General features: G+C 46.5%; 1 protein-coding gene across 26 annotated transcripts in view; it reads right to left on the reverse strand.

Annotated features, from left to right (window-relative positions):
• The window catches only part of LRRFIP1 (LRR binding FLII interacting protein 1), a 142,529-nt gene that overhangs the window by 43,509 nt on the left and 72,036 nt on the right, over nt 1-26,984 (reverse strand). For 7 of the 26 annotated variants that reach the window (XM_060301663.1, XM_060301660.1, XM_060301643.1 and 4 more), the window contains exons 2-10: nt 23,586-23,672; nt 17,452-17,469; nt 13,853-13,900; nt 12,189-12,233; nt 11,521-11,571; nt 8,168-8,206; nt 4,562-4,621; nt 2,254-2,316; nt 43-120 (exon numbers count right to left, since the gene is read on the reverse strand). In XM_060301663.1, coding sequence (XP_060157646.1) covers nt 43-120; nt 2,254-2,316; nt 4,562-4,621; nt 8,168-8,206; nt 11,521-11,571; nt 12,189-12,233; nt 13,853-13,900; nt 17,452-17,469; nt 23,586-23,672 — 489 coding nt within the window. The remainder of the gene's footprint in view (nt 1-42; nt 121-2,253; nt 2,317-4,561; nt 4,622-8,167; nt 8,207-11,520; nt 11,572-12,188; nt 12,234-13,852; nt 13,901-17,451; nt 17,470-23,585; nt 23,673-26,984) is intronic. The other 19 variants (XM_060301659.1, XM_060301657.1, XM_060301652.1 and 16 more) reach the window with 9 other exon arrangements.

The following is a 26,984-nucleotide window of genomic DNA, read 5'->3' on the forward strand; positions in this document are numbered from 1 at the left end:
GAAAGAAGAGGGAAGAATGATGTGAAAAGGAGGAGGACAGACCCGGTTTCCATTCTGGGCAGACACGGGTCTGGGAGCAAGGCCACGACTGAGAAGCCCGAAGTCGGAGCAGGAAGGTCCCTGTAATCAGAGAAAACGGGCCGGAGGGGAAAAAGGCTCACAGCTTTATTTCATCTCAAAGGCATCATCAATTCACACGAAATTGACTTCTGCAACAAGATGGGTAAAGGACATGCACTTGCAGGGAAGAGAGAATGAGGGGAAGGCAATAAGGCAGTCCAGTTAACTGACAGAACTATTACCTGGGACTAAATGAGGACTTGAGAGTCTACACACAGGCAAAAACAAGTTTCATTAATTTGAACTGATAGCAAGGTCAGTGGGATTTTGAAGGTCTCTCTAAAGCAAATTCTAATTTTTACAGTTTGGTGGGAAAAACTCAAAATCAGGAATTTGCAGAGATAGTAACCTCTATTCTACGTAATAAAATATTTCATTGGAGATGATCTTGGGCTTGGTTAGGTATTTACACAATGCGCATGTGTTCAGGATTCACAGAAGACATGATCGATTCAGTGGGGCGCTTCTGAGACCAACCGTCTACACGAGGTTTCCGGGGAATACTACTACATAAATTAGCGGTTTCCCCAAACACAATGTCCTATCCACATTAAAGGACCCTTGAAGAGGCGGCTAGCTGCTTCAGATTTCCATGTCAGCAGTATTCTACTGATTATGCAAACCCAGGGCAGCCCTTGAAGGGGATGAAGTAGTTCTGTTCGGGTAACTTGGTGGCACGCTAAGACATCTCCCCATCCTTTCGAGATCCCGTAACTTGTGCCTATCGTTCCTATGCCTCGGATCAGGTGCACCAGAATGACCTGAGGGGCAGGCAAGTGGAATCCTGGGGTGCGCAGGGAGAAAGTTTCTAATATTTTAACACAAACCCTGAAACTTGTTCCAGTGGTTGGGAGAATGCCCTGGGTAGAAGCCATTTTGTCAATTAATTTTGGTGAATAATTCACATCCAAGTATTAGATAACTAACACCATGTTCTATTTTACAGAAAGTATCTAAGCTTGGAAGTAAAGTTTTCTGAATGACGAAGTGCTCTTTTCAACAGCAAAATCTCCCGCTGAATTAAGAAAATGCACACAATACACAAAAAACTCAAGGTGTCAAAACCCACCAAACCTTTGGTGCTTACAGTTGATTTTATATTGTCAGAGTTCACATACTAGGGGAAGGAAGGGTTGGAGTATTTATTATTATGGGGGGCAGCGGTGGGGGTTTGGGGCGTGGGCAAGCTGATGGAGAGAGGGAGAAGCTGCGGCAGTGTCTGGAACGCCCCCTTCCGCCCTCCCCACGCAGCAGGAGTAGAAAGTTGGGGGCGGGGCTGAGGCACGACAGGGGTGAGGACGACGGAAGGACTAGGGTTAGACTACTGTGGCTCTACCTGGCTAGTTTCTATTTATTTTCTTTTCCCCTACGTATTCTTTAAGATTCAGTTGACATTCTTTGTTATGACACTTCCTGGCAAAATCAGTTTCTGCATTAGTGCGAGGGGCAGGGGGCGGGGGGGGGGGGGTCCGTCTTCTGTTTTACAAGTAAATGCTTCCGGAGGACCTAACTCACCTGCTTGTCTCTGTGACTTCCCTACCTAAACTAGTTCCCTTATGTTTGCTGAGTGAATACAAATCTCACCTAGGTAGGATGAACAAGCCTTACCTATTAGGGCTCTTAAATAATTGAGAAATATTCGCCTATCAAGATTGGTGTATGTTCTTAAAGTACGGGAAGGAATGTTATTGTGTGGACGTTTGGATTTGATTTGATTTTCATTCCAAGTCTATTCCGTCCTTGTGAAATTGCCCCAAGTATGCATGTACCCTGCAAAGTAATTCTGCTTTCAAGAATTCTCAAGGGAAGAATTTCAGGGCTTTCTTCTTTCCCTTTTGATTAATTCCAACTACTACACAGCCACATACCTTCTTTCACCGTGCCTAACTCAACCCCACAATCTGCATTCAAACATTTGAATCTGAATTCAAATGCAAGAGAGTGGGCTAAATCTGAATTAAATATATCATGTTAATTACCACCCCAAAATGGACTTTAACAGTTACCCAAAGGAAACTTCATAAAATAGACATTCAAAGAGAAAAGAGAGTGGAATTTACACATATGGGATTGCATGCTACAAAACCTGTAGTTTCTGCAGAGAGGATGTGAAAGATTTAAATGGAAACCAACCAAGGTGTCCTCTCTGGATGACGACAAAGTAGAGAATCTGCTGTCACCGCTGTAGCTGGAATTCTGAGCAGCAAAGAAGACAAGGTAAGTGATGAGCACTTCCCTCCTCTCCCCAAAGCACCACCCGGTCAAAAGGCAAATATGGAATGACACAACCAAACCAGTATTAGTACTCCAGGAACGCAGAGGCAGCTAGAGAACTGATACCCGCTACTACAGCAGAAAATCTTAACCACTAGGGGTTCTAAGCTGTGTTTTACTTTTCAGTGTTTATATCTCAGTGAGGTCGTGTGATTTAACTATTATCATTACTTAACTATTTATATTTAAATTTAGCTATTAGTATCTGTAATTCCTTATTAAGTCTCATGATGGACCATCTATAACCTTAGTCTAGACTTTCCATATGACGTCTCTTCTTAGGTAACTAAAATTCCATGTACTGCACGATTTTCACTCTTTCCTCAGCCCAGCACGTCTGAGGGCTGCAGCTCAGCCCCGAGGCTCCAGGGAGGAAACAAACACCATCAGTCTTGGCCATCTCCTTCCTGCCCACAGACTGGTACTTCTGACGTCTATGAAATTTCCCATTTCCCATCCAATTTTTCTCCAAGCCCATCCCTACACTGTTCCTGGAGTTTCCTGCTCCTATATAAGATGCTACATTAGAAGTACGTTACTTGGTCCTTCAATCATTATATGGGGTCACCCAAGAAGTTTGGGTTTTTGTGACCCGAACGAACTTTTTGGCCAACTCAGTATTTCTCGATTATTTATTAAATCAATTTTATATCCAATTTCACTCTGTGGTGAACAGTTTTATAATCAAGTTCTTTTGTATCTGATTTCTAGAGGCATTACTTACTCTAAACTAAATCATAAGGCACACTTCTACCGTTTCAACGTAAAAATCAAAGATTAAACTATATGGAGATATGTACGACGTAAAGCTTGATGCCACCTTGTATGGTCACAAACATGCTGGCAACTACATGTTTGGGATGCTCTAGAGAAGGATGTAATATTGGGTAGAAGTTGGACTAAAGAACTTCTAAAGTAACTTCCAACTCTGAACTATGATTCTTTGTGATCGATATGGTGAAACTATGCATTTAGGGTGAAAAGTTACTAACTAGTCAATTTAAGCCCAACGAGCAGTGGGAAGCCATCAGAGCTCCTGTCCTATAAAGCCAGCACTAAACAGCCCTCAGGGATGCTGAGCACAGGAAGCAAAACTGTCAACATCCTATAAGAGCTGAATGGATGTCGCTTGCTTCTGTCCCCGGAGTGCTGTATGACCTTAAAGAAAAACATGACAGAGCTTGAGAAAGTCCAAAGGCTGTCAGTGCAAAAGGCAACATAGATAGGAAGACACAGCCTTTAAACTGGGAAGATTTTTTAGTTTGGAATGAGAAAAGCTGAGCTGCAACAGAAGTGTAAGCAATCCTGCATAGGAACAAGAAGGTAAAACCTGACTGGCCAGTTTCAGAACGCTAAGGGGGTGTCCCGTTACCGCTTTGAACCCTGAAAACATAATTTAAACGTATATATGATATTGCTTAATATAATTACGGCAAATGAAAAGAAATACTGTTTTATACAGCTAGTAAAATGTATTCCTACAAGAAAATAAATGAAGCAAATGCAGGAACAGGAAGATTTTAGATAATTTAATGTATAAAAGATCTGCGGCAGGTCAAGAAACTGAATTAAAATGTATCTGGTATAACCACCTGAAATCCCCAATGACTTCCTTGGTAAACCGAGACCTCCCCCACTTCTTACTGGCTGCCCTGCTATTGGTTCATTTCTTCTTCTCCCCCACCCCCCCCACAGCATCCCTCAGCTCATCTTCTGCTTCCTTCCCTGGAGCTATGAGTACTGCGAGCATCTCAGTGGTCAGCAAAACACAGGCTCTAGGGTATGTGTCCTTGAAATTACAAATGAGAGAGGTGGGCAACAGTGGAAATGTTGAATTTAAGTATGTTTGAGAGTGGAATACACTTCATATGCACATTACACACATACACCCAGGGCAATAAAATAATGAAGGAGCTAGTACTTAATTCGACCTTTTAATACCTAAGAGATTCCTTTCAATGTCGATCTCTTACCTTAACACTTAGAATGTTAGAAGACGAACAGTCTAACATTGCTAACCAACTGAAAAACATTAGCTTTCACTCTATCATGCACACACACACAGAACTACTATAACAGAAAATAACCAAAGAAGCTAAATTTAGCGATATTTTAGAAAAGCTTTGCAACAACCTGTTTGAATTTTGTGTCACGCAAATTTACTAACCCTGCCAGATCTTCTATTCAGGGACTGGGATCCGTATAATTCTCCATCATAACCATTTGTCTGTTTCAGCGAAGAAAAGGAGAAAAACGGACATCAGTATACAAAGGCAGACACAGGTACAGATGAGCAGGGAAGAATTAGCCGGGTACAAAGTGAGTTTTTGGAGTGGAGCGGATGGACATGGCCAGGGTAGCACACATCCCGGCAGGCCCCCCCGCTGCCTCCACGCTCCTGATCTGCTCGACTACACCTCAGGAGAAACCAGCCCCGTCGGCGGATCACAGTGTCACTGTGACTACGGGGCACTCACTCGGGGACAGGAGGAAATGCCAAGTCCCCATGGAGTGAGGCGCATGGGCCTGGGTGCACTTGATTTCCTCGGCAGTTTTTGGTTCCAGTTTTGTGCTGATGATGCGGGAATCCCAGCCTGTGAGGAGCCTGGATGTCAGGCAACGTGGGCTGATGACTTCCACCTGAGTCAATTCGTCTTGCGTTCTAGGTTCAGCATGAAGTCCTTAAAAACCACGGCTCATTATGAAGCTGTATTCAGAAGATTCAGAGAGAGCTTCTACTCAATTTATAATTAAATGCAAACGTTCATCATGGAAAAAATGTCTATCATGGCAGTACATCCTCTCTATCAGTTGTTCATTCATCCAGTCCTCCTACTTTATTTTTCAAAGTGAAATCTGAGCACATATTTTATGAGTTCATAATTTGTTCTCCAGAAAAAAAGAGAATGATTAAGTTAAGCATATGCTTGTCTTCCTTCTCTTCCCAATTCCCAGCCAAAGCTCGGGCTCTAGAACTGCTCTCATTCATCTATAAGGAAATTTCCGCTGATTGAAGATAAGAGCCGCCAAGTGTCAGGGACATGACCAGCTCCTGAGACAGAAAAAGGAGGAGCAGTCCCCACAACTGCTAAACATGGAAGGAGATGCCAGGGGATCATGGACCTGAGTCCAGATTCCAAGTAGAAGCTTTGTCATATGACTTCGGGCAAGTTAATTTAATCCACTGGAACCTCTCTACCTCCTTGGCTGTGAAAACGTGCATGGTAATAAATACTTTACAAGGCCATTGTGAGGATTAAAGCTGCTTAGAATGGGTGCCCAGATCAGTGCTGACTGTATGGTTAAGTGCTTGGTACCGAGGAAGGACAGGATACGTTTCCTTGTTAAAAGTTCGGGGGAGGGGAGACGGTTCAGCACGTATTATGCAGCTGTGACGTCGATGAAGAATACATATATGGATTTCCGGGCAGATTATAAATCCAGATTCATGAAACCCTGACTATAAAACTGTGTACTTACTTGTGTTACAATTCAAAAGCAAGTCTATTCGAAGTTTCTAAATGAAAAAGAGTATGTAGAAATCCTTCAAAATTAAAATTTAAAACTATGAGTATATTAAAACATTTCTGAAATAAATTTGCTAGTAAAAAAACCTTTGGAGATTGGCAGGAATTTTTATTCAGTCTAATTTCCTTTTTTTCTCTCTCGAGAGAAATAATCTTGCATGTCAAGGACTCGTCTATCTCAGACCTCAGTCTTATTCCTTTGATATCTGTTTAGAAGCTAGTTTCTGGAAAAAATTAATATTGAAGGCTAACGTCAATCAATTTTAGACGACTTTCCCCTTGCTAATAAATAAGGAAGAAAAATGTATTACATATATAAAGCCTCTGGCTTTCCACTGTTGCTTATAAAATACATACTGCTGTAGATGGATTTCTCCTTTTTGATCTTCTCATTCTCTCATTTAGCCTGCAGCGTAAAGCAGAGGGTGGGTGAAGGTTGGGAGAGCAAAGGCCCTCCTTCAGTTGTCCCTTTCTCTTCTGGCCTTCCATGAAAATGCAGGAAAAACCCTTCTTTTGAAGGCTTTGTGGAACCACACTTTTCTGTTGTAATGAAACTCTGTCATAGAGAACGTATCCCTACAACGTACTCCCAAATGTGAAGACCTCACCAACAACATCTCTGTAGTGAGAAGTACTGTGACCTTCTTAAATAACACACCAACTTTCTCCTCTTGGGTAGTTTTTCTGTGTTGAATTCAGATGGGTGGAGCTGTTTTTAGTGGCATAAGAGGGTAATAAGGAGAGTTGAAAATTAACTGTAACAACATTAGTAAAAAGTCCACAGAAGGCATATATCACCTCCATCTTAAGTCAGGTCTCGGATGTTCACCCAGCTTTGTTTTACAGAATTGTTTTTCAACACTCCTCAGACCACCTGCATCCTGGTCACGGGGCGTGCTTCCCATCCCAGGACATCGGAATACCCGGAGGCCCGGGAATATGCATTTTAACAAGTTCCCCAGGTGAATCTTACATATAGTAACACTGAGAAGCACTGCTCTAAGACAGAACAAAATAAAGACATTCACCAATCAGCATTTTCTAAAAGAGGATAAGTCAGATATAAGAATAAGTGTCCCATCAAAACCTATTATTCTAATGGTAACGTGATTAGTCAGAATGCTAACGACTCCATGAAGTGCTGTCAAAGCATAACCAACTTCATGCGTGACCATGCAAAACGCAACTGTTATTATTTTCATGAATGGTTTTAGGTATTCTTCTACGGAGTCAAAAGACAGAGCACCTTCAAGGGCATTAGAGATGGGAAACAAAATAAGCAAGGCAAAATCACAGCTTTGAAGTGCAATCCTTGATGCACTCAATCTAGTTTTAAAGGGGAGGACAGCAGCCTCACCGGGAGACTCCGGGGAGAAGCGTGCTGTGCCGATGTATGGTCCTGTTAATTGTCATCTTAAGGGTAAAAATATATTTTAAAAACCGGAGTTTGCTGGATATTTTTTCAATGCAATGGAATGAATGAAGCACAAAATCCTTTTGGAAAAAGTCCTTCAAGTGAAGAAGTGTATGATCTGCTATAATAATTTCAGTGCTGAGTCACTTTAATGCTGAGTGTGATTAATGCTGGTGAGATTACACTTTTCTTCCTTTTAGTGTAATTTAAGCTTACAGGTTTTCAGAAAGCATAAGGCGATCAAACTCTTCTAGATGGATGTAAGAAGGGAAATTCTGAATTTAAATCTAAAGGCTTCGTTTTTGTTACTGGATTTGGGGTCTTTCTCAAAGAGCACTTTCTGGCCAAAGAGCCATCTGGGACATTTAATTTGAAAGGATACAGATTAGAAAATAATCAATTTTTCATTAGATAAAATGACTTTAAATTCAATCTTTTAAAGGAAATGTAGAGGCTTGGGAATTCTTGATCTGATTTGAGTTCCCTGAAGAAGACCCATCCTTCCCATCTGGTGTCTGCAGCTGCTACCCCAAAGCCTGGCAGACAGCGGTGCTCACAGGCCGCCGGGTGCGGGAGATGGTCAAGCACCCACACCTGGGTTCCAGACCCACCCATGAGGGTCAGAGCTGTACCCAGGAGGCTCTGGGAAGAAGAGAGCTCACTGTGGTGTGTGCACCTGCCCTCCGGCCCTCAGTCCCCAGGTAAGAACAGGTGCGTGGCATGCGTGTCTTTTAAAACAAAGGTGTACAAATGCTCATGAGATTAGTGGAAACGCCACAGGTTATTATCTCCCACGCAACACTATTAGGATCAGGCCACATGTTCATCTCACCCAAGCGTAGGGACCCCCGTACTCCAAGTCAGGCTGCGACTGTCAGAGGTGGGATGGAAGAGAAAAACAACACAAAAGAGTTGCCCAAAATCAATTAAAAAGCTACCTAAGGCATAACACAAACATAAAACAAAAAACAGGCAATCTTGAAACTCTTAATGAAATTCAACTATTTTCATGACTTCTAGGATCTCGTATGTATTTACAAACGCCATTGCATTAGCATTACCATAAAAGCCATTAGCATTAAACGAAACTTCCCTGGCAGCTGTTGCCCTAATTCATGGAATCTGAAGCAGTCTGGGCAATCCTTTCTCCTCCTCTACCTAAAGCATTCTATTTACATTAGGCAAAAGGTCAACAGATGTGTCACTCTCAATTTTTAAGTAGAGAAAATTAAGTACTTATGATATCTAAATCTAGGTTTTCTGAGAATGTCCATACAAACGCTAGAAAAAAAAATTTCTTCTATTTTTAAGGGTTTATCATCACTGTCAGTGGAGTGAAGAAGGCCTGTATTTTGAGAAAGTCAAGAGATAAAAGATGGGGTCTTTGGGCTTCCCTGGTGGCACAGTGGTTGAGAGTCCGCCTGCCGATGCAGGGGACGCGGGTTCGTGCCCCGGTCCGGGAAGATCCCACATGCCGCGGAGCGGCTGGGCCCGTGAGCCATGGCCGCTGAGCCTGCGCGTCCGGAGCCTGTGCTCCGCAACGGGAGAGGCCACAACAGTGAGAGGCCCGCGTACCGGAAAAAAAAAAAAAAAAAGATAGGGTCTTTGAACTTTGCAAACGGAAGGTTTCCAAATATTAAAATATGAAAAACAGTAGAAACTGGAGATGAGCCCCCCTGGCGGGGGAGGCGCAGTGGGGAACCCTGCCCGCCCACCAACCAGGAGAGGCCACTTCCGGGCCCCCGACGGGCTTTGGGATTGATGCTGTCACAGCACCCTGGCCCTGAGCAGGCCCCCTCGCTGCTCTGGGCTTGTTCTGTGTCTGTAAAAATTAGAAGGTTTGAGTCTTATCCCCAGGATCCAAGTTCTCAAGGTCTATGATTTTTAACGAGAGTTATTTCTTTAGATCAAGTGCGTCACAGGAAAGAGCGGGGGAGCACGCCACCCGGCTAGCGACGAAAACCCATCCACTGCTGACTTTCCACCTTCCCCCCATCTCTTACTTAGCACCCTAATTGTGGAGCTCCTCCATAAACTTTTATATCCTAAAACAAATAGGCTTGTATCTTGGCAAAGAATGGTGTCCAGCACAGAAATTTAGCTCATTTCTGGTTAAAATCGTTGAAAATGAAATAAATGCTATAAACACCCAAACAACCACTAATAATACAATAGTTTTAAGCTTTTTGGGATCAGCTCTGAGAATCTTAAGAAAGTGACAGATTATTTTCCCAGAAAAATGCAAGTACAGACAAAATCTTGAATACAATTTCAAGGAGGATCGCAGATGGAAAATACTATTTTATTTTATTTTATTTATTTATTTTTTTGCGGTACGCGGGCCTCTCACTGCTGTGGCCTCTCTCGTTGCGGAGCACGGGCTCCGGACGCGCAGGCTCAGCGGCCATGGCTCACGGGCCCAGCCGCTCCGCGGCATGTGGGGTCTTCCCGGACCGGGGCACAAACCCATGTCCCCTGCATCGGCAGGCGGACTCTCAACCACTGCGCCACCAGGGAAGCCCGGAAAATGCTGTTTTGAAAGAGAGTTTGGGTTCTTTCTGCATCTCTCCTATTCTCCCTTGAGCCCAAAACAGTCAGGTTTTGCCCTCACTATTTCCATCAAAAGTGCCCTTGTCAAGCTCACCAACGTCCTGGCCAGTGGTCATGTGAGTCCTGTGCTCACATGATCACGCCCCTTCTCCTTGAAAAGGTATCTTCTTCATTTGGTTTCAGGGACCCGACCTTCTCCTGCACCTGCTGGACAGCTGTAATTTCTGACCCATGTCTACAGATTCTGCAAACTGAGTTTTGCATTGATAATGTTTAGGTTACATAAATCTTACTTCCTCTTGTGTGAATCATGTCAGAGGGTATGTGAGGAAGTTACAACTACATGGCTAAGGAGAAAGTTTCAAATAGCAAGGAAGCCCTTTAACTGACTTCACCTGTGAACCGTAACTTTCTGGCAAAACCACGATGGACATGCCTTTGGCAGCTTCAGGCCAATGACAGTTGTTAACAGCAAAGCAACAGTGTACAGCCATCCTTCGGTATCTGCGGGGGGTTGGTTCCAGGACCCCCCCAGATACCAGAATCTGCAGATGCTCCAGTCCCTTATATAAAATGGCGTAGTATCTGCATATAACCTACGCACACCCTCCTGTACACATTCAGTCATCTCTAGATTACTTGTAACACCTAATACAACGTAAATGCTACATGAATAGTGTGGAATTTTCCCCTCTGAATATTTTTAATCCGTGATTGGTTGAATCATGCAGAACCTTGGGTATGTGGAAGGCTGACTGTATCACCTTTATAGTTTATTGTTATAAACAGCTAAATTAAATGTACATTTGGTGCGTGTATAAGAAGGCTAGGAGTTACATCACGACTTAATTGCCACGGTGATTAAAAACAAGGCTTCTGCCCCATACAGTCCTTCCGTAAAATGGAGTGGCTGCGTCGAGACCGAATTATTACCAGCAGAGAGCTGCAGCTTTAATCCAGGGGTAAACTAACCTGACACGCTCAGATTAATTCACTGACTTAAAGGACTAAGCAAAACACGTTTTTCTCTACTTCACTTCCCAAAGCATGCCTTGTTTTCAAGTATAATTATGAAGATTTCTGGAATGTTTAAGGAAAAATGTGTATTTGTGTTTCTCAACCATCAGGCTGTCAGTGATGAAGAGATTTCATTATAGCTGATGAAAGGAAAGGCTCCTGAGACCTCAGGCTGGACGGATTCAGTGTGCCCCGGTGTCCCACCGGCAGCCTACAGCAGCTTTCAAGGAGCTATGGGGAACGTCACTGAATAATAGTTCCTTTAACCTGTAGTTACTTCAACTGAGATTCCAATTTGCTGGGGAGCTTGTGCACTTCCATTAGGACAGAATGAGCCTTCGTGCTCCCCTTCACCACGCTAGCAATGAGGCAACTTACTCTAAATGGGGCAGTTTTGTGATGTGGACCAACACGAAGAAAGGAGGACTTCCACTCTGGGGAGAAAGACACAACAAAACTGCTTACGCTTATCACTAATCTCTCTACATCACAAAGAGACATCCCACCATTGAACAGAGGCTACAGGGATAATGAACAAGAACTTCGAACGCAGGGATGGAAGGGCCAGGAGCGTGGACACAGACTGTACCATGCAAACTCAACCATCTGGTTACTGACCCTCAGACTTCCGCGGCTACCCGCTGACACGCGATCATCTTCATCAGACGCCTAGTAAAAAGAAAGGATGAAAACAACCATGAGGCGATGATGTAACAGACACAGAGAAACCAGTGACCAGCTCTGAGGGAAGCGGCTGACCCGACACATGGCGGGGGGCAGATCAGGCCCCTGTGAAAATCTCAGTGCACGTGAGCCTGGGTTTTCGCCAAAAGGGCTTTGTTTGTGCACCTCTGCTTAACAGAAGACTGTTTCTGGATAACACGACTTTAACTTCACTACAGTGATGCTGTTCACTTCGCTGGTAACCTACAAACATGTAGCTTAATGCATATTACTCTGCAAATTATTCATGGGTATTTAATAGCGAAAAAAGCACTAAAACTGTCACGAAACTCAGAAAATTTTCAAACACTCACTCTCGCCTCACCAAAGTCAGGTCACAATGCTAAAGGCTGAGTTCACAGTCTTTGTTTAGGTAACAGTATCAGTGTTAGTTAATTTCTTTCATAAGTATCATTAAGATATAGATATAGATACAGATCTATAGATAGGTGTATATACATACAGACAGATGGATAGAGAGACAATTTATGTATTTCAGCCATTAAAACTGCAAATCAGACTTCAGTCAAAACGCCGAGGTAACGAATGAACGCAGTACTAACCGACGTGTTTCTTCTGGATCTACGGGAGTAGCGCTCACTGTCTTCCTACCAAAGCAACGGAGGAAACAGCACAGAAAGGTTAGGGCAGACACAGGAGAAGGCTTAGATACTCCATAATACAGTATTTCTGATATAAATGTCAAACAAATATTTTCTTTGCTTTTGCTTAAAGGCTTCAATTAAACCACTGGGGGAAAATGTTTTCTTCTAAAAGTGGGTGGGGGGCTTAAGCACACAAAGAATCAGCATATTTCATTTTGGCTTTAAAAGCAAGTGCGTGTTGGGTGAAAATCCGGGTCTTAATTTTTTCCGAATCGAATGTGGTCCATTTAAATCAGCCTACTTTTCTTCTTACGTTCAAAACCTTACTCACTTCTCTTCAGGAATTGGAAGAGAAATCACTTTCGTAAGAGATCCAATACGGATGCCACCCCATCTACCATATTTTGTGCATTCTAAGGTGCTCCATTTTGCATTTGGACGTCTCTGAAGTTGGGGCATATCTTATCATCAAAGTTGCTCACGATTATAATCAGCAACTTTCTGTTTCTTTCTCAGTGGTATATAGAACACTGACACATCTTTTAACTGTGTCTTACGACTTGATAAACGTACATCTCCCTGTGTCATATAAACTAGAATGATGGTTTACACATAACAGAGGTTGAAGTTAATAGTTTTTTAAATAGAGGAACTGTGTGCTCTTTATATGTCATCAACTGTTTTCTTTTATATTATACACAGATCTCTCAATGTTAGGTCATTTTATACTCCCTTAGATTATTTTATGTGTAAGGGACACCTAATAGGACAGTTCCATACTGGTCAGGTTCTCAAATGCTACAGGTACGTGATGATGTCCATGAGGCCAGTCAGCAAGGTGACAAGGACAGGAAGAGGTGGGGAGCACTCAGGTGGATGAATTCATGACAGGAGCCATGAAGCCGTGCTCCCTCGGGACCAGTGGACAGCTCTTGGAATCCCCCCTCTTCTAGAACCTCCCGCCAGGGGGCAAGATCTCCCCCTGGGAGGGTCGTAAGGACAGGGGTATCGTGAGGGGCGGGCCAGCTCTTAACCGACTAAGGAGGACAGCTAAGTCGTGCCAGGAAACAGGGTGAGAAGGTAAAGGAATTTTCTCACCAGAGGACAGTGGTTTCTCAGGCACAGCAGATGAGGTTGGGGCGGGGGGTACCCAGCAGCAAAGTATAGAGGTCGGAATGGGGTGACCGGGCAGCTGACTGCAATCGTGAGTGAAGGAATTGCAGCATCACGCGTCCCCCTGGATTCCAACTAGAGCTGGCTGGACCGGATGCTCATGGGAAGGTTCTCGCGCCGGGGCCACACGCCCAGCCTGAGTGTCCCCAGTGGGGAGTCCACTGCAGAGGAGATCGGGGTCCTGGTCGGGGTGGAGACCCTCACAAACGCTGGCCTGGAAGCTCCAGGAGTCAGCTGCTACTGAACAGACCTGACACCAGCCCTGGCCAGGGCACCTTCTAACCAGGCTTCACGTGGGATGTACACAACCAGGCCAGATGCAAGCACGCCCAGCAGGAAATCACTCAGTATCAAATCAGGGTGCAACAGGGATCTAGCCGTGTAATTAACCTGTGGAAGAATCCAATTACAAACCATTTACGCTTTTCAAAATCAGATTCAAGGCCTACCATCCATTGCTCGATGTCGCCCCACTTTGTATCCAGCCCATAATATTTCTACAGACAGAAGGGAAAGAAAATTAGGCAAGAAGTGCAACGGTAATCGCACAGGACACTGTTCGGACATGCATTTCCAAACTGTTGCCAAGCCTCGGGGTCAAGGTAGCATGCCAAGGCAGAGCAGGGAAGCACATGGTCAGGCTCTGACCCCCACGCGGCCTGTGAGCCTGTGAAGACAGAGCCTCCCGACCCGCTCCCTCGGGGAAGACGAGAGAGCCCAGGACGAAGCAGTCCTGGGGCGAGGGGGTGGCCTCCGTAGAGACCAGGAATTCAAACTGAGCCCAGCAGCTTTCAAGCCCCTCTGTAAAGCTGTCCATGCCTTCGGAGCAGGTGTACTGCAGGAATAAAGCACGATTTAAGAGAAGCCAAAGCCATTCCCGTGCTGCTACAACAGGAAGGAGAACACCAGAGGAAAGGGGGAGAAATGGTGTGCTGCCCCTAGATTTCTAGTACACTTGCTCCAGCTATCTGATAGCCACGCTAAATTTAGGCCCTCGAGAATTTCTGGGCTGTGGACGTCTTTATAACATGCCACTGATGGCAAGATGACCAAGCAGGCTGTTGCAGAAGAGGTCTTGGCCCAGGGAAGAAAAGTTCTGCTTGGTGTTTTCTTTAGCCAACACCTCCATGGTTTCAGCTCGCCTGTCTAAACCGCAATGGCCCAAGTTAGAAACAGAAAAGCAGATTCAGGGTGGCTACTACTGTTACTAAATACAGCAATTCCAAATTCAGGTGGGAACCCAGGTAGACTCTCAAGTAATGGGGCTTTGCTGTCCTCCTCACTCTTCCCTCAATTTCTAATAAGAAAAGCAAGAAACAACCATCCAAACCTCCCTATCGTATGACACAGATGGGATTTTCCTCTTACACGTGAAAAGCTTATCATCAGAAGAAAAAAAGTGGATGCTAGAGTACACGACAATTTTTGAAATTGTTTTACAATGACCAAAACAGGCTGCTGCTATGTTTGGTTCAGTTTCCATTTATTTTGATGGGCGGCCAGATTTAGAATATATATATGGCTCTTTGATGGCCTTGCCCCTTTCTCCTAGAGGCGGCAGCAAGCAGAAAACTGGAAGAAGAAAAGCAGGAGGGAGAATTTAACAGTGCTTTAAAAAGTCAAACAATACAGAACCTTAATATCCGGAGCACATAAGCCAAATCTTTTTCTGTAAGTTCCTTTCCTTAGACTATAAATCGAGAAAGGAAATAAACGTAAACACTTCCTAAAGTCACGTTTTAACATCCGTTTGAGTGAAATGCAACGGCTTAAAGCTATTCTGCATTCAATTCATGTTAGCCCCACTCTCACTGTCAAATTCCAGATATGAAAATTTGATGCCATCAACCCTCCTTTATCTCACGGCTTAACTGCAAAGACAGAAAGAAAAAGTGGTTTTTAAAAAGGAGGGGGCCTACAGAAATTGACAAAAAGTAAATTCCAAAAGAAGTCTGTGTTATCCGATTTTCTATTTCCATATTTCCCTTTTTGGCCAATTCTATACCCATATCACATACTGCACTCTACCTATTGCTCTTTTTAGGACAAAGATAAGAATCAGTATTTAAAGTCTTTCATCGAGTCCACAGGTGGCCTAATAAACAGCTGCTGTAACTCTACAGCTGCATCTCCACGCCATTCCATGGAGGGAGGACACCCCTGCCAACAGTAAGTGCGGTTAACGAGTAGTCCTGGTGTTAGCTGGCAGTGACAGCACGGCAAACTCTAGAAAGTGTAAGATATTGCACATGTAAACTGCTATGATTAGCCAGCGAGTCATGCAGAAGGAAGCAAAAGCCAGACGAACGCAGAAGTGCTCGACTTTCAGAAACAGCTTTGATTCCGCAGGAGAGAAACCGTGATGGATGCAGCCGATGGGCTGGAACAGAGTCTTACTGCTTCCTTTTCCGTTTCCTGAGTCTCCGTGACAAGGAAAGCCTTCCCTTCCCTTGGACACATCTTTATGATAAAAATGTGTATCTGTTTTCCCATGGACGGCTTCCTGTGCTCCCTCTAGCTGTATTTGTATACAAATGACCATTCTGACGAAGTTCTAAGGGCGTATCCCTGGTGAGTTGGTGAAAGGAAAATAATCTTGATGCAGCACCAGATGGGAATGAATCAAAGTGGAAATGACCAGATAGGAGTCCCTTGTCTAGGTTTTAGGCAGTTATGTCCTGCTCTATCAGATACTGTGATGGTTCCCAGCCTTGTCTTTTTGTTTGTTTTTTTTCGCGGTACGCGGGCCTCTCACTGTTGTGGCCTCTCCCGTTGCGGAGCACAGGCTCCGGACGCGCAGGCTCAGCGGCCATGGCTCACGGGCCCAGCCGCTCCGCGGCATGTGGGATCCTCCCGGACCGGGGCACGAACCCGCGTCCCCTGCATCGGCAGGCGGACTCTCAACCACTGCGCCACCGGGGAAGCCCCCAGCCTTGTCTTTTACCTATGAAATTCCTACCTAGCTTCTCTGTGTATGGGTTGGAGCTCTAGCTTCAATACACATTTCCAAGTGGACCCTGCAAAAACTAACGAAGTCCAAACAGATTCTGGCACCTACCTAACTGGTTTCTTAACACTCTGGGGGACAGTAGTTACGCAGAGTGAGAGAGGCAGGAAGGAAAGGCAATTTGGAACTGTAGCTGGTGAAGGAATCCAACAACAGAATTTTACATTTACTGATAGAGGGTGTTTAAGGGGTCGGCATGTTCTACCCTACGAAATTAAGTCACCTTGCTTTGATTTTCTTAGTTGCTCTCAAAGGCAAATATAGTCCTTCTTCATCTGTAAACTAAATAAATTTGTAAACACGAAGCTATTATAGGTGTCGTAAGTAACAACAATTCATTTTTGGGGAAGACTCACTGTAAACACTTTCTGTAAGTTCTCAGGGAACCGCCTACTCCTTCCTTCGTTATTGCTGGATCAGGAGTCACTGACTTGGTTGTTCTCCTCTTTATTTTCTGTGTCTGGCCTGCTCAGTGCATTTATTTCTAAACCTCAGCTGCTTTTACAAAATCCTAGGAAACAGAGAATATTGGAGATAGAAGGCAGGTGTGTTTTAAGCTGTTGGATTTTACTGTTATATCACCATTTTCTTTTTTTACTCAGATTTTAGATCAGTATGTGATAATCTCCTCACGTATGGTAATATGCCTTGAAAGCTTAAACCCCTTCTAATAAAATTATATGAGGATAATCTTTCTTTTTAAATATCTGATTTCAAAAGGTTTTCCAAACTCTGAGGTGTGATTTTTATTTTGTCTTAGAGTTAATTTTTCTTCTTCAACGATTTTCTAATTTCTTGAGAAAAGGGAGATGGGAAAAGCTTTCAGTACACAGAGATGTGTGCTGACGGCTGCTTTGCGTGTGGGCTGAAGTGGGGACCTAAGCATTCTTGTTCAAACCGATTCATAAATAAAGCAGTAAAAGAAGCAGTAAGAACTTCGATGAGTTTTCAATCAAAGGTGTTATTTCTGAAAGGTGACCAGGTCGTTGGCAAGGGAAAAAGAGTACATGCAAATTAGAAAATAAAGAAGGAAGAGCCTACCTTTTGAACCTGATAGATCTATAGAGGAGGGCAAAAGAAATTGGGAAAGAAATATAAAATCCAGTTACAGAAGTATAAACATCAGAAAGAAAGGTTCTGTAAGTACCTAGGAATATGAATAAAAGCCATATTGGAAAAAAGGTGAAAACTGGTGAAATATGAATGAAAAAAACCTCTTGAAGCCTCACTGAAATAATCAGTAATTTCATAACAGATTTTACCTTCTATTTTAGATATATTGGTGAAACACAGGCATGTCCACACAAGTCTACAAGAATCCTGCTACTATTCTAATGCAGAAGTTTGTATAACCTGTTACCGTTAATGGGAAAAAGAACTTCATCTTCAATTTAAAATTTCTTTTCACCGTGATCAAAGTTTAACAAAAAAGTACAGAAATTTAATTGGAAAGTCAACTGGTCAAATTCACAAAGAGTGAAGAAAGAGGCTTTCACATTCGGATTCATGCAGAATACGTGGAAAATTCAACAGATACAAACAGAATACCAGGAAAATTCCAGCCAAATGGAGTGATCACTGGAATATAACTGAAAAAAAATTGAAAAGCTTATTATCATACCTTGACATATTCGTTTGCTCTAGAGCTTCCTCCTAATTTTGTAGTAATCTCTAGGTAAGACTGAGATGTCTACTCCACCCATCCGTTCATTCATTCATTCAACAAAACTTTGACTGAGTCAGGCATTGTCCAAGGCACTGCCACACCTACAAGGCTTGAGACTCGGTGCTTCTAGTCCTACGTGGGTGAGCACAGATCAATATATTCAACACTATGACTACTGAACATTGTTCCTCCAACAGAAATGTTTATCAGGTCAGTAGCAACAAGAGATGCACTCTGACCATCATGAGATCACCTGGGCATCATACCACCATTTTTTTTTTCCATTAGTGTAGGTTCTCGAACAAAGTAAAAGGTTCACTCAGATTTCCCCAAGAATATCTACATATTCTCCTGAATAAATCCATTAAAAAGGAGCTCATAATCTTTGAAACAGCCCCCAAGCACAGCTAACGTAGTCGGTTCTCACCATCCGCACGGGTGAAAAGAACCATTCTGGGGGGTGCGGTGGGCGGCTAGGAGGGCTGGGGTGCCTGGGCCATCTGGATAGATCTGCAGCCGGCTCGAGGCCCCCATGTCCTCAGGGCCTGCTGGGGCTTGATGACAGGTCTACACTCCTCCAGCACTGATGACACTCTCATGCTGGCCTTGGAGGGTCCCAGGCACTAGTGTGGCTTCAACCATGACCCATCTCTGATACCCCCCAGTGGTGCTGCCAGCTTCCTGCTCTCCTGAGCCCCCAGCGACGGTCACTGCTCTCCAGGCATTCACAGCCTACGTCTGCCTGCAGCCGAGCTGACCTCCTTGTTAAGGAAAGCCTTGGTCCTGCTCAGAAGCACCTGTGCAGAGACAGGGTGGCTCGCCGGCCGGTGCAAACGGGGATTGTGTTTCTCAATTTTTACACCAAAATATCAACCCTACTAGTTAAACACGGGTCTTCCAAAGCATATTCATTTACACTTAATCAACAACTTAAAATGCCAGTGCCTGGGCTATCAGATTGTATAACCTCAGATTGTGGTGCTATTTCTAATAATAGGCCCGGAGATGTGATATGCAGAGGGGAGACCGAGGGATGTTGTCTGTACACCATCCTCAGTCCTAAAAGCGCGTCCCCAAACCTGCAAGCTTGTCTGTCTCCTCTCTCTAGATGTGCACGCGAACGCCCACGCGCACCCAAGGGCCCACTCGTGCCCCCTACCCCAGCCCAGGACACGGGTCACGTCAAGAATCAGCTGGACGAACAGCTGCTGCTCCCGTGTTCTCGGTAACACTCAGTGGACACAAAGGTCCTTTCTGTGTTTATATGACAAGCCCTGAATCAGCACCAAGGAAAAAACTTGTTTTTCAAGGTGCACGTCTGCTTGCAAAACGCTAAGGACCACGTGGACCTTCCCCCGCCTTGGCGGCGAGTGGCAGCGTGCCCTCTGCCAAGGTTAATCCCAAGGGTGACACACTGACGCCGCCCTTTGTTTTCGCTGTTGGTCATACACTTGATCTGGAGGCAGAGGATGTAATGGGAAGCCTCCAAGCTTTGCAGCTTTTCCAGGTCCGGATCTGAATCCTGGCCAGCCACTCGCTCAGCTTTTGGGAAAGCTGTCTAATTAAGGTCCGTCTTCCTCGCCTGTCAATAAAACCCGGACAGACCCCTCTCCAGACTGTGGCAGCACCCAGTCCCGGCACCGCCACACGCCAGGGGCTCCAGGAGGTCCCTGCCAGGCCCCCCGCCCCACCCCAGATCTCTCTCTGACTACGAATAAAACGTATGCGTATTTTATTTTAAACCTTTCAAATCCCTTTTTGAGGAAGCAGACATACGCTTTAAATGGCAATGCGCTCCTGTCCCAAGCACACCGAATTTACGATAGCAAAACTGTCCTTTGTGTGAGTCAGTGCTCCTGGGCTCACACGTCGATACAAACCACCGGGCAGAGCCGGGGCCCTCTCTCCATCCTCCAGGCCTCCGCCATCTGACTCTCATCACCCATGAGGCCTTCCTGCCTGTCCTGGCTTTCCCCACCTGCAGCTTCTTCATTCAGCACCTGCACTCACCCACCGTGCTGCCCGGAGTTACTTTCTCTGCTTCCTGCCTGACTGATACGGGCCCCCCACCCAGGGTGTCATTCTGCACCCAGATAATTCCCGGCGTGGGGCTGAGCCATCAGGCACATGGCCTGATCCTGAGAAAGGTCCCTGGAAACGTGTTCCCACGTCTGAAAGCATCTCTGCGGTGGCTGAATGCTGAGGGCACCCGATTAGCAAACTGCTTTTGTGCGAGACCTTCCAAGGGACTTGAATCACGACAAAACATTTTCATCCCTGTGAACAACCCGAGTGTCTTTACCGCAAGAATAAAGAATTTCAATGCAAACTATTAGACAGAGAATGGATAAACAACAAGGAACTACATTCAATATCCTGTGATAAACCATAAGGGAAAAGAATATGAAAAAATGTTTGTATATGTGTAACCAAATCACTTTGCTGTACCGCAAAAACTAACACAACACTGTAAACCAACTATACTTAAATAAAATAAATTAAAAAAAAAGAATTTCAAGATTCTAATGCCATCTACTAACCAACGACACTGTGTGTCTCACCGAGTGAGGCAAACTATGGCATTTTTAATCGGATTTCCCAGGTTTTAATCAGATTTTCTCTGCAAAGCCCGAGGTCCTTAGCAGGTACCAGACACCCCAGGGCAGGCCACGGTGCACAGGAGCTGGGCTTGAATCTCAGCTCCTGCCAGGCCAGGATACTTCAGTCCCTGTCCTGAGAGCACAGTGGGGCTCCCAGGGCCTGGTGAGGCTGCTGTGAGGGGCAGGGCTGTGCCTGGCGTGGCAGGCGGCGGGGGGACCCTCCACACGATCACCCCCTCCCCCCACCGACATCCAATGCCCATTTAATGATACCAAGATTAAATGGCCCTGACTTAGTTTCCCATCTTTGGGTAGCAACTGCGGTTTTGCGACTTGAAATATTGCAACTGAAGTGCAGGAGTTCAGCAGCAGATCACTCTGCAGAATTAAATGCAATGGGAGGGGACTTTCTTTGACTCCAAGGGGGAAAAGGGTGCTTTGCTTTGAAAGGAGGCCCTTCAAATAAATGGTTTCTTACTTAGCCGAATTCCTCTTAACTTTCATTTTCTAAATCAAGAACTTCTGCCAAAGAACTCTGTAACAGGCTGCTTTTGTTATCAACTATATATTTAATTCAATTCTGCCCATAATTAAGGCTAGAATATATTATAATTTGGAAGATAGATATGTATGTATATACAATGCAATTCATTTTGGACTTGAGTTTGTAGAAATTTTACCTTTGTGAGAGTAACTTTCTCTCACTTGTGAGACAAATGATAAAATGATTATCATTGATAACACCACCAAGAAAACCAAAGGCAGGCCCCCTGACAGGTTCAAGGTCATCTTTCCCGAGTCCAGTGGTCCAGCTCCAACAACAGAGCGGAGGGGACAGCCACAGGCCACCAGAAACACTACCAGGCGGCCACTCAGTCAAATGTGGCAAAACCTGGAGGGGCAACAATGTATTTTGAAAAATTCTTCTTACAGCTCTTTTAAGGACTTAATATGAAAAGGACTGGGGGGTGGAGGGGAAGCAGGGGAAGCAGAGGAACGAATGAGCCTCTGCTGGAGCTGGAGAATGCAGCCTCACCTCGCAAACTGTGATGAAGCCACTGCATTAACCCCCGAGCTTCCCTGCCAGTTGGTTTCCAAAGCAGAGGGCAGGGGCTGGCAGTGTCCTACACACGGGGGCTTTGCAAGTAGCCACTGAATGGACAGGAATATTCTAAACAGACATTGATGCCAGGCAGTTTGAAAAATCAATTTGCTATTTAAAATCTCTAACTTAGGGAGTTCCCTGGCGGCCCACTGCTGGGGCCCGGGTTTGATCCCTGGTCAGGGAACTGACATCTCGCAAGCCACACGGCTCGGCTCAATCAATCAACCAATCAATCAATCAAATCTCTAACTTAAAAACCAGTCCAGGCTAAGAGAACTATTCCATTAGGTGGCCTCCAACGAGGACTCTTTATGTCAGAGTCTGGTGCCCGGCTGTTGGCTGCTGTCAGGGTGATTCCTAAAGCCCAGGTGACACTGTCTCAGACAGGTTAAGTGACAAAGGTCTACAAAACAACAACACCTGTCCCTTTTCTCCACCTTCCAGTCCAAATACTTCTCCCCATAGAAGTATTTCTTCTTCACATCCCCAAGTGATGCCTAAAATACGGTCGAGGTGTGGCTGCCCCTCTGCTCGGGCCACTTCCCAACATCGCCGCCGGCGTGTTGTGTGGCCTTTCTCTCAGGGACATGTCCCCTCCATCCCCATCACTCCGGGGCCCCCGCCCTCCTGTCATCAGGACCCAGGTATGACTCTCCTAACTAACCCCCTGGGCTTGAGTTTCTAGTAACCTTCAACAGATTCTTGGAGCCACGTGGGAGAGGTTTCCTCCTCAAGTTCAAGCCTGGCCACGCCCCTCGCCCCGAGTACACACGTCCACGCGGAGTGGCAAACCCCGCAGGGAACAACAGTGAGCACCTCGCCTCTACAGGGAACGTGACTTTGGGGACCTGGCAGAAACTGCAGTGGTTTTAGGAGAAACTGGAAATCCAGACTTTAACTGAAACCTCACAAGTTTTAAGACACCGGTTCGACTTTGAAAATTTGGCTACCTGAACCAAACCAGACTCTGAGTACGAAAATCATCCCTGGGGAAAGCAGCAGGCCGCCTCTCCAACACAATACATTCAAATCTTCAAACAAGCAGAGCCGCTGGTGGGCCTGGCACGGCTGCTCCCCAGACCCCGCGAGGCCGAGGCCCACGGGAGAAGGCGGAGACCGTGGAGAGGGACTCGCTCGTGCGCTGCGTGGGCTTCAAGGTCACAGGGAAGCCCACCCCTTGAACTGCGAGTGAAAGAGCCCTCACGCTGCCCACGTGGCTTCTGGCTGCGGCTCAAGGTGGTGAACGAAAGTAGCAAACAGCATTAACAGGTGTGTAAACACATTACTGTCCACCTTCCCAGGAGGGCAGTTTCTATCCTGGTTATTTCATCCAGTGTGTATTCTGTTCTCTGTATCACACATGGGCTTCAGGCCTCATGAAACCTACGAAAAAGTGTAAAAACCACAGGGGAAGCATTTTAAACGAGACTGCTTAGCCTAAATAAATAATAACCTGTTCTGCTTTCACATTTTAATTCAGAGGATGGGCATCCTAGCTCAACAGCTAGAACCTCAAGTCCACAGCCAGCACCTCTTGGCTCCTGGCCAGAAGGCTGGGCCGGGGAGATCCACGTGGGCACGTGCTCTGTGCGCAGGCTCGTCCCAGGATCCGACAGGCTGAGTGTCCAGGATGGGCCATCTGGCATCTGTATGCTATGCCATGCCCTGGCCTGACCTTGAACCAAAGTCACAGGCACAGGTGCCTTCAAACCGAGAGCAACAGCAGCGGGGCAGGTGCCCCCGTGCGGCCCGCTCTGCCTGGAAGGAACCCTTCCGCAAGAACCGATGAGGAGCCCCGCGTTACCTCTTTCTGCTGTCGCTCCAGCTCCTTCATCCTGATCTCTCGGGCCTCTGCTCGTGCCGCACGCTTTGCCGCCAGCCTGGCCTCCGCCTGCAACAGACCAGAGATGGCATTAAGAGACAGACCAGCGGCTCCTGTCCAGGACACGGTTAACCATGATGCTCTTGTTCAGAGGTTAATAAATAGTAACACAGACTTGTAAGCGTTAAAAGGGTCCAGGAATCACAGTCACCATAGTCACAGCAGTCACGACTGACCCCTTACTAAATGCCAATGGGTGCTATTCTGAGGGCTTCGTGTATATTATGCCGTGGACTCCTCGTAACAGCCCTATTGGGGAGATGGTGTTACCATACCCAGCTAATAGACAAGGGAACTAGGGCACAGAGAGGGTAGGGCGCCCACCGTCACACAGCCCATAAGTGGCAGGGCTGGGCTGTCTGCCTTCCTCTGGAGCGATGACAGATTAGTGCACGGAGCAAAGCACTAGAGCTGGACAAGACCCCAGGTCACTGGTTGAACCCCTCCCTTTACAGACCAGGAAGCAGAGGCCCGGAGACGCCACCAGACCTGTCCAAGGTCACCGGGCTGAGACTCTGCCCCTGCTTTCCAGAACTCCTGTCCAGTCACCCTTCACTACTCCCCGCTGCCCCCCAGCTGCCCCTCAGCACCTGAGCCCTGGGAAGCCCATCTTTTCTCAAGCAAGACATCTTCCACCAGAGCAGAGTGGTTCCAGCTGTTACATTAAAACAAAATCTGGCTCCATTTAACTACCTGTCAACTTGCAGCTGATTTGCCCTATTCTACTCAAGAGCATCTAAGACGCTTGACCAGGACCAACCGACGTCGTCGGACCCGGCACCTGAGCCCTGTTTCTCATTCTACAAATCTCGAGCTTATTCATTATCGCAGGTGATACAACGGCCCAGCGAGGTGAACGGTGCAAGGGGACCAGGATCCAGGTTTTCTGGTGTCAAACAAATCCGTCCTTTCCACTTAATTTTTTATGGGAATACACTTGTGATTCTTCCAACAGTTCTGACAGCTTTCGCTGCTCCCTAGGTCATCTTAAAACGGGGCCTTTGGAGACGGCCACGTGCTTCTGATGTGGTCATTGGGGCCAGCAAGCAGTGAGGTGGTCCAATGTCCTGTTGTCCAGTTTCTTCCCAAAGGCCAGGCACCCTGTACCGCAGGCTCCCTCCAGGACCGTGGCTCCTCACGTCAAGGACGTCCCTCGCCCTCACCCCACAATTACATTACACAGAACTACAAATTCATCTTCTAAGTTCTAATCTAAGTTGAAAACTGACCACAGCTGATCTGTCAAAGATTAGCTAGCTAATGTCCTCATAAGGAATTTATTCTATAACCCTCTTCGTTCATGAGGTTTTTTTTTTCTTTTTTGCGGTACGCGGGCCTCTCACCACCGCGGCCTCTCCTGCCGCGGAGCACAGGCTCCGGATGCGCAGGCCCAGCGGCCATGGCTCACGGGCCCAGCCGCTCCGCGGCATGCGGGATCCTCCCGGACCGGGGCACGAACCCGTGTCCCCCGCATCGTCAGGCGGACTCCCAACCACTGCGCCACCAGGGAAGCCCCATGTGGTTTCCTTATCAACCCAAGCCCAGGTCCTTCAAATCAAGGATGTCAAAAATCACAACTGCATCAGAACTTTGATACCTCATTGCCATTTTCAATTTTCTAAACCATGTTACATTGTGTGATGAGCCACTCGCTCAGGGTCTATAAAAAGATCCAGCCAAAACGGAGGGGAGAGGAGGGGAGGGGAGGGGAAGGTTTGATAGACTGACATCTGGGTACACTGACTACCTATAGCCTCATCAACGGGCCAGCAAGAGGTCTGCGTCCACGCTGAGTGCAGCTGCCTCTCCAGCCCTTCCTGGGCTCCCTGGCTGTTGGCCCAGAGTCTAAGCCGGTGTGGACCAGGCAGCCACAGCCCATCAGCTTGGGGAGGGGGCGGTGAGGAACAGCGAGGGGATTTAGGAAAAAAGAAGGGAGGGCATGGAGGAAGAAGAGGCGGGTGGAGGAGTGAGAACGTGAGAAAGAGGCTGGAAGCAGGAGGGGCTGCCAGAGGGGGACAGGGGAGAGAGGCGTGTGGCAGGCAGGGTTCTAGGATGGTCTCCGAGATTCCCGTCACTGCTGTACATGCTCTTCATTCTCCTCTCCCCTTGAGGGTGGCCAGAACGGTGAGTATGACAGATGTCACTCCTGTGACTGGGTTACATTATACTGCAAAGAGAAATGCACTAGTAATGAAGGTCCCTTGTCAGCTGACTTCGAGTTCATCAAAACAGAGCTCCAGGGTGGGCCTGACCTCATCAGGTGAGTCCCGGAAAAGTAGGCCTGGAGGTCAGACAGACTCCTGCCGGCCTCGCAAAAGCAAGCTGCCACGTGCGAGAGGGCCTGTGAGGGGTCGCATGACAAAGAATGAGAGCGGCCCAGCTGACAGCCAGCAGGAAAATGGGACCTCAGTCCCGCAACAGGAGGACGTGAACGCCACCAACAACCACGTGAGCTGGGAACAGGACTCTGAGCTCCAGAACGGATGCAGCCTGGCCGAGACCTTGACTGCAGCCTCGGGAGACCCTGAGCAGAGGGACCCAGTAGGCTGTGCCCAAACTCCTGACCCACGGGAACTGTGAGATAATCAGCGTGTGCTGCTCTAAGCTGCCACATTTGTGGGTATCTGTCCTGTATCAGCAGACGACTGACATGAGGTGGTGAGGTCTGGGATGATTCCTGCTCACACAGCGTGGGTGCCTCTGTGACTAAGGAGCCCAAGCCCCTGCACGCCCACCTCCTCCCCAGCCTGTCCGGCCAGCCCCCTCCTCTGCTCGAACTCCTCTTGGGACCGGAGCAGAGATCCTCGAAGAGACCACCTCTCTGAGCAGGTGGTCCCTGCCACCTGAGATGGCCTCCCCACCAGACTGGCAGGCCTCCAAAATCATGTCCCATCAGACTCCAGCTACTCTGGTGGGCCTCTACCCACCAGCAAAGGGCTCCCATCATGGCCCACCTCCTCTCTGGTCCTCACGTCCACCCAGCATGTCTGTCCTGTCCGTGAGAACAACCCCCGACCTGAGGGACCTGGGCTTGGGTTGACAAAGGGACCACATGAATGAATGAAGTTACAGGACAACCTCCCTGTGAGGACACGAGCTAGCCTACCCTGAAGACAGATCGATATGGCCAAGCTTCACCTTCGATTAGAATGTGGAAAGGAGATAAATAATTCAGCACAGTTTCAAATGCTTGCAGTCACCGCCATATGAGGCACCTCCATCTCACAGGATTCTTACATGACTCATATGTGGAGAACAAGGCTCTCATAACACAGGAAGTGGTAACAACCATGCTTGCTTCTGGGACTCGGGCTAAAAGCT

The sequence above is a fragment of the Globicephala melas genome, chromosome 7 (assembly GCF_963455315.2).
Source record: "Globicephala melas chromosome 7, mGloMel1.2, whole genome shotgun sequence".
NCBI classification, from domain to species: Eukaryota; Metazoa; Chordata; class Mammalia; order Artiodactyla; family Delphinidae; genus Globicephala; species Globicephala melas.